This window comes from Hypomesus transpacificus, chromosome 7, assembly GCF_021917145.1.
Source record: "Hypomesus transpacificus isolate Combined female chromosome 7, fHypTra1, whole genome shotgun sequence".
Lineage (NCBI taxonomy): Eukaryota > Metazoa > Chordata > Actinopteri > Osmeriformes > Osmeridae > Hypomesus > Hypomesus transpacificus.
In genome coordinates, this window is record NC_061066.1 from 8,606,877 (window position 1) to 8,621,742 (window position 14,866).

The following is a 14,866-nucleotide window of genomic DNA, read 5'->3' on the forward strand; positions in this document are numbered from 1 at the left end:
TCTCAACAATCTCACACCGCGACACCAAATCAGTTCATCCCCGTTCAACACAACAACATGACGGCAGAACCGCTCTTCTGGCACCGTTCTGTCCAGTTCCCTGGTCGGACCGCATGGCTCTAGTCAGACTGAGTATCCAGCGTGTTTGTCACACAGCAGCCCGCTGTAGCCATGTCCGACTACGGAAAAACATGGCAGGAGGCCCTGTGCTCCACATGCATATTTAATGCGCTGCTGCGCTGGTCTTTGCAGTTCAGTGCATGCAGGAGGGGATAGTGCATGTGTCACGTTAGACTGTAGGTTATTTTCATTATTTAGATGTGGTCTCTCTCTTTTTTTCACACTTCGTCACTCTTTTTCGCTTTATTCTTCTCCTCTCTCTCCTCTCTCTCCTCTCTCTCCTCTTTTTCCTCTCTCTCTCATGTATTTTGTCCTCGCCCTCTCCCTCTACCTTATTCCTTTGGCTCCTCTCTCCTTCGCTTCCTCACGCGTCCTCTTATCCTGCATCTCTCTTTGCCTGCATTCGCTCTTTAAACCTACTGTACTTCCCTCCATCCCTCCTTCCATCCCTCCTTCCTTCCATCCCTCTCTTTGTCTCCTTCCGTCCTTCACTTTTTGTTCCGAAGGAGTTCATTGAGCGCTGTGACCTACAGGGGCTAATGAAATATCTGCACCGTTCATGAGCTCTGATTGGCTTACAGAGAACCAGTAATCACTATGGAGGAACTAGTCTGCCGCTGGGAGTAAGCCACCTGGGAGCCAGTCTCACTACTGTAGGTGCAGGTGCTTCTATCCTCTCCGCTCCCTTCCTCTCTCTCTCCTCTCTCTCTCTCTCTCTCTCTCTCTCTCTCTCTCTTTCTGTGTCTTTCTCCTCCCCTCTGCTGCTTACTAAGAACAGTTTGTCTTGTGTTTCAGAAGTATTATGCGACTTTGGGACTCTCTTAATTATGCATGAGAAAGATACGCGCCACCAATGAAAAAGTGGTCACTTTTCCCACTGTCACGCTTTATCTTGTTGCTGCAGCAATTCATGGCCTATTTAATGCAAAAAAGGAAATGACCTTGATATTTCATTCAGGAGAAAAAGGAGGTTGAAGTGGATTAATTAGTTGTGTTTATAAAAAGCTTTGACCTCTTGATGCACTTTTGTAACGTTTGTATGAATGTTTTCCGTTCTTTGTCATCCGTGGCCTTCAAACTCTTATAGATAACCTATACATGCTGCCAGAGACACGGTATAGAAAGATATATGCATTACCTAGCACACTCAACTAACATTCACGCATACAGATCATGCTTGTTGCACATACACATACTGGCACCCACACACACACACACACACACAAACACACACACACACTACTACATAGCCTCAGGATCGTGAATTAGCTATCCCTTGATGTTGATCCGATTGGTACATTTATCAAGTTGTATCAGCAGAAAATCCCAAATAAACCTATTAACAGGCTTCTCCTCAGCAGGAACGTAACTGTGCTTTTGATCTGGGAGGCCAATGGGTTTATCTTGCTGTTTAAAGCCTGCGATACGGCGCCTTGGTGGAAGGAGAAGGATAAAGGCAAATACAAGCTTGGAATTGGTGGTTGGAAATAATGTTGCAGTAGTTTACCATGAAATTGGAATTCCTCAAAACCGTAGCTATGGTCATAAAAACGACATTAAAGCTTAGCTTGCTCATCTTGACCACACCCTGAGGTTTCTTTTTCGTTTCTTTACCCATACGGAGTGGAAAGTTACCGGGACTGAAAGTCACTCAAGTCTTCCAGCCAGACAACCAGTTTCTGTCAATCAGCACACTAGCCAGCAAGGCAGTCTCAACCCCATAGGGAGATGTGGCTGCCTCGACACTGTCCCCTGTTGAGATAATAAAGCTCTGCTCCACTGACTCATCCCCAGGAGGGATAATCAAAGACCTGTTACTAGATCTAGCTAGGAAGTAGGCTACTGTGACTCAGGGGCGATTCTAGGATCAGACCTTTAGGGGGGCTCAGCCCACAATGAGAATGTGACATGGATTCAGTGCCTTGTAAAAGTGTTAAACCCCCTTGCTAAAAAAATCACTACCTTCACTGGATAGCAATTAAAAGATTTATTTGTTATTATATAAAATACAGAATTAATGAAAAAACTAAGAAAGTCCCTTTCTTCATGAACTACCATCATCAAATGAAACGATAATGATGTATCAATAATAAATAAACATTGTTTTAACACGTTAGAGCACTAAAACGTATTTAAGATAATAGTAATTCATAATAATTAAATGTTTTAATTGTTTTTTCGTTTTTTTTTTAGGGGTGCTGATATTAAATGTAGGTCCTGTTCTGGGCAGGAACTATACATTCACTAAGTGGGGGACACAATATCGATGTCTCAACCGAAGATAATGTAGCTAATTCACTCGTGTGTTGTGAAGAAGTTGCAGTTGTAACGATATTTTTTATTATATGGTTCATATATGTGGACACTGACTTTTAAAACTGAACCTGACACCTCAACAAAAATTAATATTTTAGGCTAAGAGTGGAGGATATCCGAAAATGAGTATCCTGTGTCTGTATGTCTTGTGACTCCTACGGCTTGCCGTAATCTGAGTCCAAAACATGGCGAAATGGAAACGTAAAAAGTTGTCAGACAGTTCAGCGTAAGGACATCCACTCTAATAATGCTTTGTCATGTAAGTAAGCCGCTTTGAAACGAAACTAATCGTAAAGTACCAGTTAAGATAGCATATCAGTGAATGTTAAAGAATGTGTCGTGACGCCAATTTGTGTATACAGCATACGACACACAAACTAAGGTCCATCTTGTAATAACTGACTTGCTATGTGGCAAACTCTTGTCGAACTTTGCCACATACACTCTGCAGGAGTAGCCGCAGGCAAACTTTGAAACTAGACAAACGTGTTAGTGAGCAGCTATCCAGCTAGCCCTAGCTGTCGGTTAAGTCTTTTCTAAACTATAATACATTGTGTTTATGGATTGTTAGATACTGCCAAAATGCTTCATTTTTTACATTCCTTCAACACGAAGATGATGTCAATGGGTGTAATGACCATGTGTAACGTGTAGGACATCTATAACCTAAAAGTGTATTTTTTAAGTACACATTTTCTGCTTCTTTAGTGGCTGAATTCGTCAACAATAATGCTGGCAAAGGTCAAGACTTCTTCTTCAGTCATCCTCCTGTTCAAACGGCGACCAACAGACACAGAACCTTGTAAATTCTCAGGTTCCAGAGTCCCCTGAGTAGATTGGCCAACCAGAACAATCGTATTCCTAGCTACGTGTCTAGCTACACAAACAGCCATGACAGGAACAGAAGAGACCGCGGGCGACGTATACATGATGTCCTCGGTAGGTTGCCTTGGTTACCTGTCGAGCGTGAACCTGATGGTGGCGGTGTGTGTGGGTATGTACGCCCGTTGGGAGGTGACGGACGAACCTATGATCCTGGTGATCTTCATCCTGGGCCTGATTGTGATGGCCATCGCCAGCATCCTTTACTACTACTTCTCGATGGAGCAGGCCAGTCTCAGCCTGTTCCACCTGTGGTGCGGCTTCCTGGTGGGACTGCTGTGCTTCCTTGACAGCCCCGCCTTCAACTCAGAGGTCAAAGAGCAGGTGAGCAATACAGCATAGTACAATACAGCATAGCCCAGTATAACACAGCATAGCCCAGTATAACACAGCATAGCCCAGTATAACACAGCATAGCCCAGTTCAACACAGCATAGCCCAGTATAACACAGCATAGCCCAGTACAACACAGCATAGCCCAGTACAACACAGCATAGCCCAGTATAACACAGCATAGCCCAGTATAACACAGCATAGCCCAGTTCAACACAGCATAGCCCAGTATAACACAGCATAGCCCAGTATAACACAGCATAGCCCAGTACAACACAGCATAGCCCAGTATAACACAGCATAGCCCAGTATAACACAGCATAGCCCAGTACAACACAGCATAGCCCAGTACAACACAGCATAGCCCAGTATAACACAGCATAGCCCAGTATAACACAGCATAGCCCAGTACAACACAGCATAGCCCAGTACAACACAGCATAGCCCAGTACAACACAGCATAGCCCAGTACAACACAGCATAGCCCAGTATAACACAGCATAGCCCAGTACAACACAGCATAGCCCAGTGCAATACAACACAGCACAGCCTACTTTTCTCTTCTATTCTTCAAACTGTTTGATTGTATCTTGGTCAAGGCTGTTCATGGAGTAGCCCATGTTCTCAACATGCCATATCCAAAAAGTACTACCTGTAACGCTGCAGTTTCCCTTTGGGATAAAAAAGTACCTATCTACCTATAGAGAGAACTCCTTGTACTGTAGGCCTATGTCTTTCAAAGTTTAGTCTTTAACATCTGTTGTGGTTCTATTCCCCAGGTGACTAACTACCTGCTCCTGTCCAGTGTTGCTCTGCGGGCGGTGTGGTCTCTGACAGAGAGAGGGTTTGGCTGCGTGCGTTACCATCCCACCCTGCTGACCTCCGCTGAACAGCTCGAGCTGCTAGGGTTTGCCGTGGCCAGCATCGCCATGCCGATGCACAAGTCCCTGGCCATCATCGGCCTGGTGGGGGCTCTCGGGGGCCTGATCGTCGACCTGAGGGTCAAGTCCCTGCTGGCCCTCCCTAACCTGGCCTGCTTCTCCCTGGTCACCTCGCTGCTGTTCTTCCAGGCCCTCGACATCACGGCCAACCCCTGGGCGCTGGGCTGCTACCTGGGCAGGCTGCTCTGCGACCCTCTGCTGGATGTGTACTTCAGCGGGCTGGGGCCTAGCGAGCGCTGGCTCCCCCTGCTGTCGATGGGCCGGGTGTGGAGGAGGCTGTCCCTCCTGCCCCTGGCCGGCCTGGAGCTGGCCTTCCTGGTCCTGTCGGGTCTGAAGCTGGGCCAGCTGGAGCTCTGGTACCTGGTCATCCCCGGGTTCTGTGTGTTCGGGGTGTTTTGGACCGTGTGTCATATGGCTCTGATGGCCACGCTGTGGGGCTTCCACAGCAAGCTGAGCGACTGCCAGAGCGCGTGGCGCGCCCAGCGCTCAGACACGCGCAGCCTGGAGAGGGTGATGGCGTCGCGCGGGATCAGACACTTCTGCTTGATCGCCGAACGCCTCGTGTTGTTCTGCCTGGTGTCCACGGCAACGCTGGCCGCTGTGTCCTGGCAGGTAAGCCTGGCCTACACTTCCTGTTGTTTTCACCTGGCGTACATGGCCTATACCATCTGGAAGTTTGTTTTTTTATGTGCGTGAAGGCATGTAGCCTTACGTTTCCCCAGTCGCTGAGTAGCATCCACAGGGCTGGCCTTATGTATTGAACTCCGCCTCTGAATCCACGGTCTCTCAGTCAAGCACACGTCTTGCTTTGATGGGATTAAGCATCCCCCTTTTAGAGTCTTAGATGAGAGCCGCTCACCCCTCTCTCTCGCCCCTCTCTCTCTTACCTCTCTCTCTCTCTCTCGCCCCTCTCTCTCTCGCCCCTCTCTCTCTTACCTCTCTCTCTCTCTCGCCCTTCTCTCTCACCCCTCTCTCGCCCCTCTCTCTCTCACCCTTCTCTCTCTCTCTGATGCTGAGTGGTATTGACTTCCTATGTCTATGCTCTCTCCTCACACGACCTCACCTGCTTACCTCTCCTCTCCCTTCTGCTCTCTGTCTCCCCAGCCCTCTAATGGCCTGTTCATGGGTGCCTTCCTGGTGGTGCTGCCCCTGGAGTCCCTGGCCCATGGCTTGTTCCACCAGCTGGGCAGCTGTCTGGGGGGCACCTGTGTGGGCTACGCCCTGGTCATACCAACCAGCTACTGCAGGTACCGTGGGCCCTCATGCCAACACACACACGCCACCACACACGCACACGCCAACACTCACACAACACAACACGCCAACACACACGCCAACACATTAACACAAGCTCTCCTGCTCTTGTGATTGAAGCAGGAGATCTCATATCGGGCGTCCCTTGGCCTTTGTTCATGCTATTATTTCAATCCCCTAGCAAGTACAAGGGAAGCTAAGGGCTAAATAAACCAATAAGCATGCATAAACATGGTCCTAATGCTGCTCCGGAGGGAGTGCTCCTCAGCACCCTGCTGGCATACTGAGTGGCTCCAGTCTGCCAATGCCGGGCCAGTCTACCACAGCACTAAGCCCAGCGATGATCCCGGCCGCTAACAAGCAGGCGACCACTCTCAATCAGGTCATTCAGGATGCACACCTAGCGAGCGAGCTACTGAGGTATAGCCTAGGACCGCCCCGGACTAGCTTGTGGCTGTTTGTTGCCACGACGACGAGGCATATTCACCGCTAAGCACCGTCAGAGCTGTTGGCTGGTGTTTCTGGAGCTCTCATACGGTTGATTGTCAGCGCCAGCCCACAGCTCAGAGTTCAGTATGCTGAGGATGTCGAGCCATGTGTCTCCCCCCCCCCCCCCCCCCCTCCAGCAGGTCCATCCACTGCGTGGCTTTCTCTCGTCGGTTGAGCCGGTTAGCATTTAGCACTTAGCAACCCTGGTTTTGGTGCTCCAGCTCCAGCAGCAGCAGCAGCGAGGGGGCTTAGGACAGACGTGGCCCTGCTTGTGGATGCAGGCCCACGGGCCAGCCGTGCTCTGTATTCCTGGCGTGCCCAGGCTGTGGCTGGGCTCCTGCTGTGGGGCTAGGGGCATGACGAGAATATAGCAGGAGCTAATCTGCTGTTTGATAGGCTCTGATCATGTTTTAACAATCATGAGAGCCCCACAGGGAGAGGAGGGGGGGGGGGGGGGGGTGGAGAGAGGGAAGAGGGAGGAAGTATTTAGGAGAGAGGAAAAGGGAGGGGTGAATGCTGAAAGAAAGAGGGGAGAGGGTAATGAAGAGAGATTAGTCCCCGACAACAGCTTTTTCCAACACAGATACCAGTGCTTTGGTGCCCAGGGTAACTTGGTCAGGTCCGTCACATCGAAATGTCCTCTAGCAGAGACCGCTGTCGTTTTTTCTCGGGCTTCCCCCTCCTCGTCATGCTGGCCTGATGGACGGCCCTCAGCTCCTCTACAAGGTCTCTGGTGTCATCGGCATCACCATGGTGATGATCTCCCAGGCCTACACCTGAAAGCTCAATCACAGGTGCTGAGGGATGACCTCACTATGTCCGTACATAGAATAATGAAAGCTTCCATCATTTTACTCTCCTGTCCTCCTCCACCACTCTTTCTACCTCCCCTTCTTTCTCTCTCCATGCCTCTCCTCCTGTCCTTACTGCCTCTCCTCCTGTCCCTACTGCCTCTCCTCCTGTCCTTACTGCCTCTCCTCCTGTCCTTACTGCCTCTCCTCCTGTCCTTACTGCCTCTCCTCCTGTCCTTACTGCCTCTCCTCCTGTCCTTACTGCCTCTCCTACTGTTCTTACTGCCTCTCCTCCTGTCCCTACTGCCTCTCCTCCTGTCCTTACTGCCTCTCCTCCTGTCCCTACTGCCTCTCCTCCTGTCCTTACTGCCTCTCCTCCTGTCCCTACTGCCTCTCCTCCTGTCCTTACTGCCTCTCCTCCTGTCCTTACTGCCTCTCCTACTGTCCTTACTGCCTCTCCTCCTGTCCTTACTGCCTCTCCTACTGTTCTTACTGCCTCTCCTCCTGTCCCTACTGCCTCTCCTCCTGTCCTTACTGCCTCTCCTCCTGTCCCTACTGCCTCTCCTCCTGTCCTTACTGCCTCTCCTCCTGTCCCTACTGCCTCTCCTCCTGTCCTTACTGCCTCTCCTCCTGTCCTTACTGCCTCTCCTCCTGTCCTTACTGCCTCTCCTACTGTCCTTACTGCCTCTCCTCCTGTCCCTACTGCCTCTCCTCCTGTCCTTACTGCCTCTCCTCCTGTCCCTACTGCCTCTCCTCCTGTCCTTACTGCCTCTCCTCCTGTCCCTACTGCCTCTCCTCCTGTCCTTACTGCCTCTCCTCCTGTCCTTACTGCCTCTCCTCCTGTCCTTACTGCCTCTCCTACTGTCCTTACTGCCTCTCCTACTGTCCTTACTGCCTCTCCTCCTGTCCTTACTGCCTCTCCTCCTGTCCTTACTGCCTCTCCTACTGTCCTTACTGCCTCTCCTCCTGTCCCTACTGCCTCTCCTCCTGTCCTTACTGCCTCTCCTCCTGTCCCTACTGCCTCTCCTCCTGTCCTTACTGCCTCTCCTACTGTCCTTACTGCCTCTCCTCCTGTCCCTACTGCCTCTCCTCCTGTCCTTACTGCCTCTCCTCCTGTCCCTACTGCCTCTCCTCCTGTCCTTACTGCCTCTCCACCTGTCCCTACTGCCTCTCCTCCTGTCCTTACTGCCTCTCCTCCTGTCCTTACTGCCTCTCCTCCTGTCCTTACTGCCTCTCCTACTGTCCTTACTGCCTCTCCTACTGTCCTTACTGCCTCTCCTCCTGTCCTTACTGCCTCTCCTACTGTCCTTACTGCCTCTCCTACTGTCCTTACTGCCTCTCCTACTGTCCTTACTGCCTCTCCTCCTGTCCTTACTGCCTCTCCTACTGTCCTTACTGCCTCTCCTCCTGTCCCTACTGCCTCTCCTCCTGTCCCTACTGCCTCTCCTCCTGTACTTACTGCCTCTCCTCCTGTCCTTACTGCCTCTCTTCCTGTCCTTACTGCCTCTCTTCCTGTTCTTACTGCCTCTCCTCCTGTCCTTACTGCCTCTCCTCCTGTCCTTACTGCCTCTCCTCCTGTCCTTACTGCCTCTCCTCCTCTACAGCTTTTTTACTCTCCTCTCATCCTCCTTTTCTCATCTTCCCCTCATCCTTCTCTCCTCTTCTCTCCTCTCCTCCTCCTCTCCTCCCGTCACCCTCCTCTCCTCCTCCTCTCACGCTCCTCTCTCCTCTCCCCCCAGTCCTGACGGCCAGCCCTGCCTGCTGCCTCCTGAGCAGGTGGAGCAGCTGAACGTGCGCTCCACGGGCATGCTGAACAGCGTGCAGCGCCTCTTCACTCACCACCTGGTCCAGACCTTTGGCTGTGACTACTCCACAAGGTGACCTCACACCAAGACTGGCAACAGGGCCTGCTGTTAGATGTGACACCTGGTCATCTCTCTGGGACGGCTGTTAAATATGTGGAAGATGAGTTCAGTGGTTGTGCCTAACCCTCCCTCCTGTGTTCACCTCCAGTGGGATGACCCTGGAAGCTCTGCAGAACAAGCTCAAAGCCTTCCTGGACCTGCGGACCGCTGATGGACCTCGCCACGACACCTACCTGATCTTCTACAGCGGACACACACTCCGGACCGGAGCTTGGGTGATGGCAGGTCAGGACACGGTGATCTTTTGTGTCTCTCTCTCGCTTTGTCTAACTTTCTCTTTTCTCCACCCTCTCCTGCTAAGCGAACTCTTTCTCTATCCATTTTTATTGTTCTCTCTCTCCGTCTCACACTGTTGCCTTGCATCATTTAGTCATTTAGCAGACGCTCTTATCAAGAGCAACTTCACTACATCATACAGTAAAGAGTAACAACAGGTTCATTTGACTTGTTTGTGTCTCTGCTGGAGACCACACCCCTCTGCCTCAGCCCAGGCAGGAAGGCCTTTGTTCTCTCCTGGGTCACGATGACACTAGCAGACGGCTAGCTGCAGCTCTTTAAAAAATCTCTAAATCTCCCTCCCCTCCCCTCCCCTCGCCTCCCTGCCTCCCTCCCTCCCCTGCCTCCCTCCCTCCCTCCCCTCCCCTCCCCTCCCCTCCCCTCCCCTCCCCTCCCCTCCCCTCCCTCCCTCCCTCCCTCCCTCCCTCCCCTCGCCTCCCTCCCTCCCTCCCTCCCTCCCTCCCCTCGCCTCCCTCCCTCCCTCCCCTCCCTCCCTCCCTCCCTCCCAGGGGGAGAGGCCCTGCGTCTGGGCCAGCTGTTGGAGTGGTGGAAGGAGAAGAGTGCTGGTTCCAGCTGCCGTCTCATCCTGGTGCTGGACACAGACAACTCCCTGCCCTGGGTGCAGGAGGTGCGGAGGCTGGAGGGGGGCTACGTGGCGGTGCAGGGGGCCAAGCTGGCCCCCGGGGGGGGGGACGAAGAGGACCGCGACACCCCGCGTCTCGGAGACTTCACCTCTGAGTGGGTGGAGTTCAACTGCAACCCGGAGAGCGCCACCCAGTGGTCAGAGAAGGGAAGAGCGGTGACGGCGGTGTACGGTGTATCCAAGCGCTGGAGCGACTACACCCTCCATCTGCCCACAGGAAGTGATGTCGCCAAGCACTGGAAAACTCACTTCCCCAGGGCCACATATCCCATGGTGCATCTGTCTAACTGGTGCTTTGGGCTGAACCTGCTGTGGCTGTGTGAGGTGTGTCTACGGTGTTTCAGGAGGTTCAAACTAGCTTGGTTCCCCCCCAGCATCCTGGACACTGGCCAAGGGATCAAACTGGTGCACTCTTAGAGGGTTCTGGAAACACTGGGGTCTGGTGGGGCCTGCTGGTCAGTCATGTGACTGGGATCTGACCAATGGAAACCTACCAATGTAAAGTGCCTTATATCCATATTGAAAAGCTTTATTTTTATTTGATGTTATGCTTGCGGTGGTACCAACACTATATGTGCCTTTTGATAATCATGTATAAAAAACGATTTTGATAGAAAGCATGAAAGGGGAATTCCACCAGAATAAAACCCAATCAATATTCCTTTATGCACTACTTCATTATTAGAGAAGGTCAACAAGTCTACTCCCCTCCTTAATTTGTAAGAATTGAACTCCCTTCATTCACTTTACACGGATAGAGAGGTATTGGGGGGTGTATTTGTATCCTCCTGAAAAGTTCAGTAACGTAAAATATTATTTTAAGGGTTTGAATTTGAACATGCAACATTTGCTTGTTGCACGTTGAGGTTGAACATGCAAATGAGCTTAGGAATTGGATGTTAGCCACTTCACATTAGTGAGTTTAGCCAACTGCAAATTGGTTGCCAGGCAACATGAGTACTCCTTGTGGGTAATTCTGGAAGATTAATCTTTGGAACAATAGAAATGCTGCATTTATGTAATTCTATTAAATTTAGTGCAATATTTCAAAGGTTGATATGTATGGTTGCATACGGTGTATCTGAAGTTTATCCTGTGAGACATTTAAAATTGCTGTATTTTATATTTACTGCAGCTCAGCGATGGTGATTTCATAGGGTAACATTTAGCTCTACATATCCTGTCAAGTGTCATTCCTAAAAAATAAATGGTTGTTGTCCTTTATGCCGAATATACAGCAATTATGTTGGTAATATGTTTTTATAGAGAATTGTGTTATGGTGATGTTTCGAAGGCTGGTGTGTTTTAATTGTATTTCATAGGTTAAATTAATATAAACACCACGGTGCATTTAAAAAGATTTTCCCCAAATCCATGTTGTTCAACCTGAGACCTCCGGAGTCAGATCAGTCACTGCTGACCAGAATAGAACAAAGCTGGTGGGGGGGGGGGGGGGGGGGGGGGGGGGGGGGGGGGGGGGGGGGGGGGGAGGGGGGTGTGGATGTTCTGTGGACAGGAAGTCTAGGTTGTGTTGACACCACAGCTGCAGTGTTTTCCTGTATAACATTTTCTGTTCTATCTAGCTCTAACCACCATGTCAGTGGGTAAACTGTGAGTGTGCCTCCAGAGCATCAACAAGTCATCTCTGCTCGTTGACCTGGAAGGCCGACTCTCACTAACTTCCGTGGTTGATCCCATTATTTGATCAGTCCTCTATACATTGTCCGCAGCTTAATAGTTTCCTCATTTCTTGTTCTCTCTGTCTCTCATTCTTACTTTGTCTCTCGGCTCACTCTCATTCACATTCTGCCGTCGGTTTATTTGAAGCACTGTGATGTTTGTACTAACGTGCTGAAAGGTCAAATTGTGTACGTACTGTATGTAGCCTAAACACCAGAGATGTATTCACTTTGTATTCTTATGTCGTCATTCAGTCATGTTTGGACCTATGAGTTGCCTTGACTCTTTGCTATTCAGAAAGAGAAAATAAAATCCAACTATTTTGCCTTGCAGTGGTGGTCTGAGATCTGTGTGGATGAGGGGTGAGGGAGGTTAGAGGAGAGATGAGGAGAGGAGACAACAGCCAGGACGGACCCATTAGCTATCGGCCTGGTTTGCTGAAATAGCAAACCCAAGCACCTCAACGCCCAACTGGAAAAATGGGATGACAGAATACTAGGGTTAACGAAATGAACCAAATGAAGAATTCAGAAGTCAATTGTTGTAGTGATCTTTTTGGTTTGCCACTTTCTCTCTGTCTCTTGCCCTCTCTCCCTCCCCCCAAAATAATTCATAAATAACAATTGAACGGTGAAAAAAACGATTTGAAACAAGTTTACAATAAACCAGAAACGTTTTGATGCCGGGTGTGAAAAGAAGTTTTGAAAGGTTGGTTCTTTTAGGTTGAAAAAATATTTCAGAAAAACGTTTGGGGACGCTTGCATCTCAGGAGAGGTAGATCTGGGAGGATGGGATAGGGAGGATGGGATAGAGGCTGATTCAGAGAAGGGGGTCTGGTGGGCTGAGACTAGATTGCTGTTGTTGGGTAAGGTCAATGATTCATGTATACAGCAGGGATCATTTATGAGAATATTAGATTAAGGCCTGGATTCATCTGCTAAACTGGATTAGGTAATAAAGAGGAAGCCTCTCTCTCTCTCTGTGTGGCTGTGTGCTGAGTCAGAACCTGCCCCTCACTCTCTCTCACACAGACAGGCACACTCAGCTCTCTTTCTCAAACATACACTCACACAATATTCACATTTTCTTAAAATGTCTTTCTCTCACACACTTACATTTAGTCATTTAGCAGACGCTCTTATCCAGATTGACTTACGATCAGTACAGGGACATTTCCCCCTCCCTCCGAGGCAGGTAGGGTGAAGTGCCTTGCCCAAGGACACATTGTCATTTCACACGGCCGGGAATCGAACTGGCAACCTTCAGCTTACTAGCCCGACTCCCTAACCGCTCAGCCACCTGACTCCCTTGAAGAAGCACACATGTATCTGTGGTGAGTGGGTCATCCGGGCCTGTTAGGTGATGTCCTGCTCTGACACAGCACAGAGATGAGCCAGGAGGGGAAGTGGGCTGAGGAAGGCCCAGTGTACTTCCTGTCAACCACATCTCCCCAGCATCTCTTCATCAGCAGCAGTGCATTCTTCTGCTTCAAGACATGAGACATTCTCCTAGCAACAGAGTCATCGTCATCGCCATGGGAATGTTCTGAACTGCATAGTTGCTGCTGTCGGTTCTGTCGTCTGTTCTGTTCCTCCAGGTTTTGCTGTATGGTATGTTCTTCTGTAAGTACTGTTGTCGGTTCAGCCGTGGGTTCTGCTGTCCCGCTGGTTGTCCAGTCCAGCTCCATTGACCAGCTGTTCTCTGTACCGAGCCCAGACATAAAAACGCTGAATGTCCCTTTTTTACCGCCATCTTCCCTTCCAAACTCCCCTAGTAATGGAAAGAGGTTATTGATTCTCTCATCATTGGAGCTCTGCTCCCCTTTTCACAGGACTGAGGCCCCATGGTGCCGTGACATTGAAATGTCGGAGGTGTTATCTGCCATCGCACAGAGTGACGAGGATGACAGGGACTTTAAAGGCCTCGATCCTCCCAGCCAAAATCCCCAAGGTCACACATTATTATCTCTCTACGGGGAGGACGAAATGCCCATTTGTTTAGGGATGGATGGACGGAAGGTTAGAAAATTGAATTTGTTGAAGTAGTCAACAGGAAGGCTTGGAAGTGATTTGGCTCAGGTGCTGACGGCTAGTATAGGCTTGAACACAGTGTGTATGGAAGGAGAGAGTACAGTTTTTCAGACATCAAACACACACACACACACTCTCAGTGGGGGAACATTCACACACACTAATGAAGTTGTACCACCTCAAACAGCCTTCCTGTCACACACACAGCCTGCACATGGCCTTGGTGTATAGAAGGCATCCACGCTTGTTACCCTGTCCTTCTCTACCACGACCAAACTCGCTGTTGGGCAATTGGGCAACGGAATGGAATAGCCTATTTTAGCAGCAGATGACTGGCTGTCCCTGAATAGACATTTTTGTGTGTGACAGAGAGATCCAGAGAGACAGGGAGAGAGCAATGGAAAGCAGAGGGGAAGGGAATAATGAAAGAGCTAGAATAAGAAGCACACAGACATCCTGCATGGTATGTGGTTTGGGGACATTTCAACCTCTACTCTGAAGTGTTCTGGCTCAGAGAGAGACAAAGAGGGAGGGTACACAAAAGAGAGACTGCATTTAGTCATTTTTTGTGAGAGAGTGAGAGAGAGAGGAAGTGAGAAAGAGATGTCAGACGTGGTACACCTCAGAGAAACAGGTCAGACCGCCATGTGTGTTATGTGTGAAGTCTGATGATGCACGAGGCCCAGAGGACCGCTTACTTCTTCTCCTGCTCCAGCTGTTCTCTGACAGGAAGTCTGAATGTGGTGTGAAACAGGAAGTTCTAGGTGGGAGGTAATATCCTGTTAATGAGGCATGCAAACTCTCATTGAAGAATAAAGACTTGTTTATATTCCCTCCAATTTGCCACCACTTCTGCGATGTGGCAGTTATAACAACACACAATGTCTCAGCACCACAGCACCCTCTATTGTTGTGGATCCTCTGTCTTTGGCAGTAATCATCGAATTTCCAACCTAAATGACTAAATGACTAAATGTTAAAATAATGAAGGTGTAACATGTAGAGTGAACAGCAAAAGACAGTTTCCATAATGATTAAATGATTCTACGAGGCATTTCATTGTTTTCCCGGTTGTAAGGTGAATTGAGGAGCATCTCAACAGCTGAAGCTTGGACTCTGTCTTCATGTAAACCTTGGTTTTGATCATGTGACCTGCCATGTGTCTCATCCAGGAACATGCATCCTA

General features: G+C 49.7%; 1 protein-coding gene across 1 annotated transcript; it reads left to right on the forward strand.

The window, feature by feature from the left end:
• Positions 1-2,607: 2,607 nt before the first annotated feature.
• tmem168a (transmembrane protein 168a) lies at positions 2,608-11,201 on the forward strand. Its single transcript, XM_047022457.1, has 7 exons — positions 2,608-2,695; positions 3,145-3,642; positions 4,431-5,204; positions 5,697-5,839; positions 8,866-9,003; positions 9,140-9,276; positions 9,837-11,201. Exons 2-7 carry the CDS (start codon positions 3,328-3,330, stop codon positions 10,385-10,387), a joined length of 2,058 nt encoding a protein of 685 aa, XP_046878413.1. The 5' UTR covers positions 2,608-2,695; positions 3,145-3,327; the 3' UTR covers positions 10,388-11,201.
• Positions 11,202-14,866: the final 3,665 nt, after the last annotated feature.

Excerpts from the sequence above, each read along its gene's own strand:
- tmem168a (XM_047022457.1), top strand. The coding sequence starts at position 3,328 with ATGACAGGAACAGAAGAGACCGCGGGCGACGTATACATGATGTCCTCG. Across the intron at positions 3,643-4,430 it reads ACTCAGAGGTCAAAGAGCAG|GTGACTAACTACCTGCTCCT; the intron begins GTGAGCAATACA and ends TCTATTCCCCAG. Across the intron at positions 9,004-9,139 it reads GGCTGTGACTACTCCACAAG|TGGGATGACCCTGGAAGCTC; the intron begins GTGACCTCACAC and ends GTTCACCTCCAG.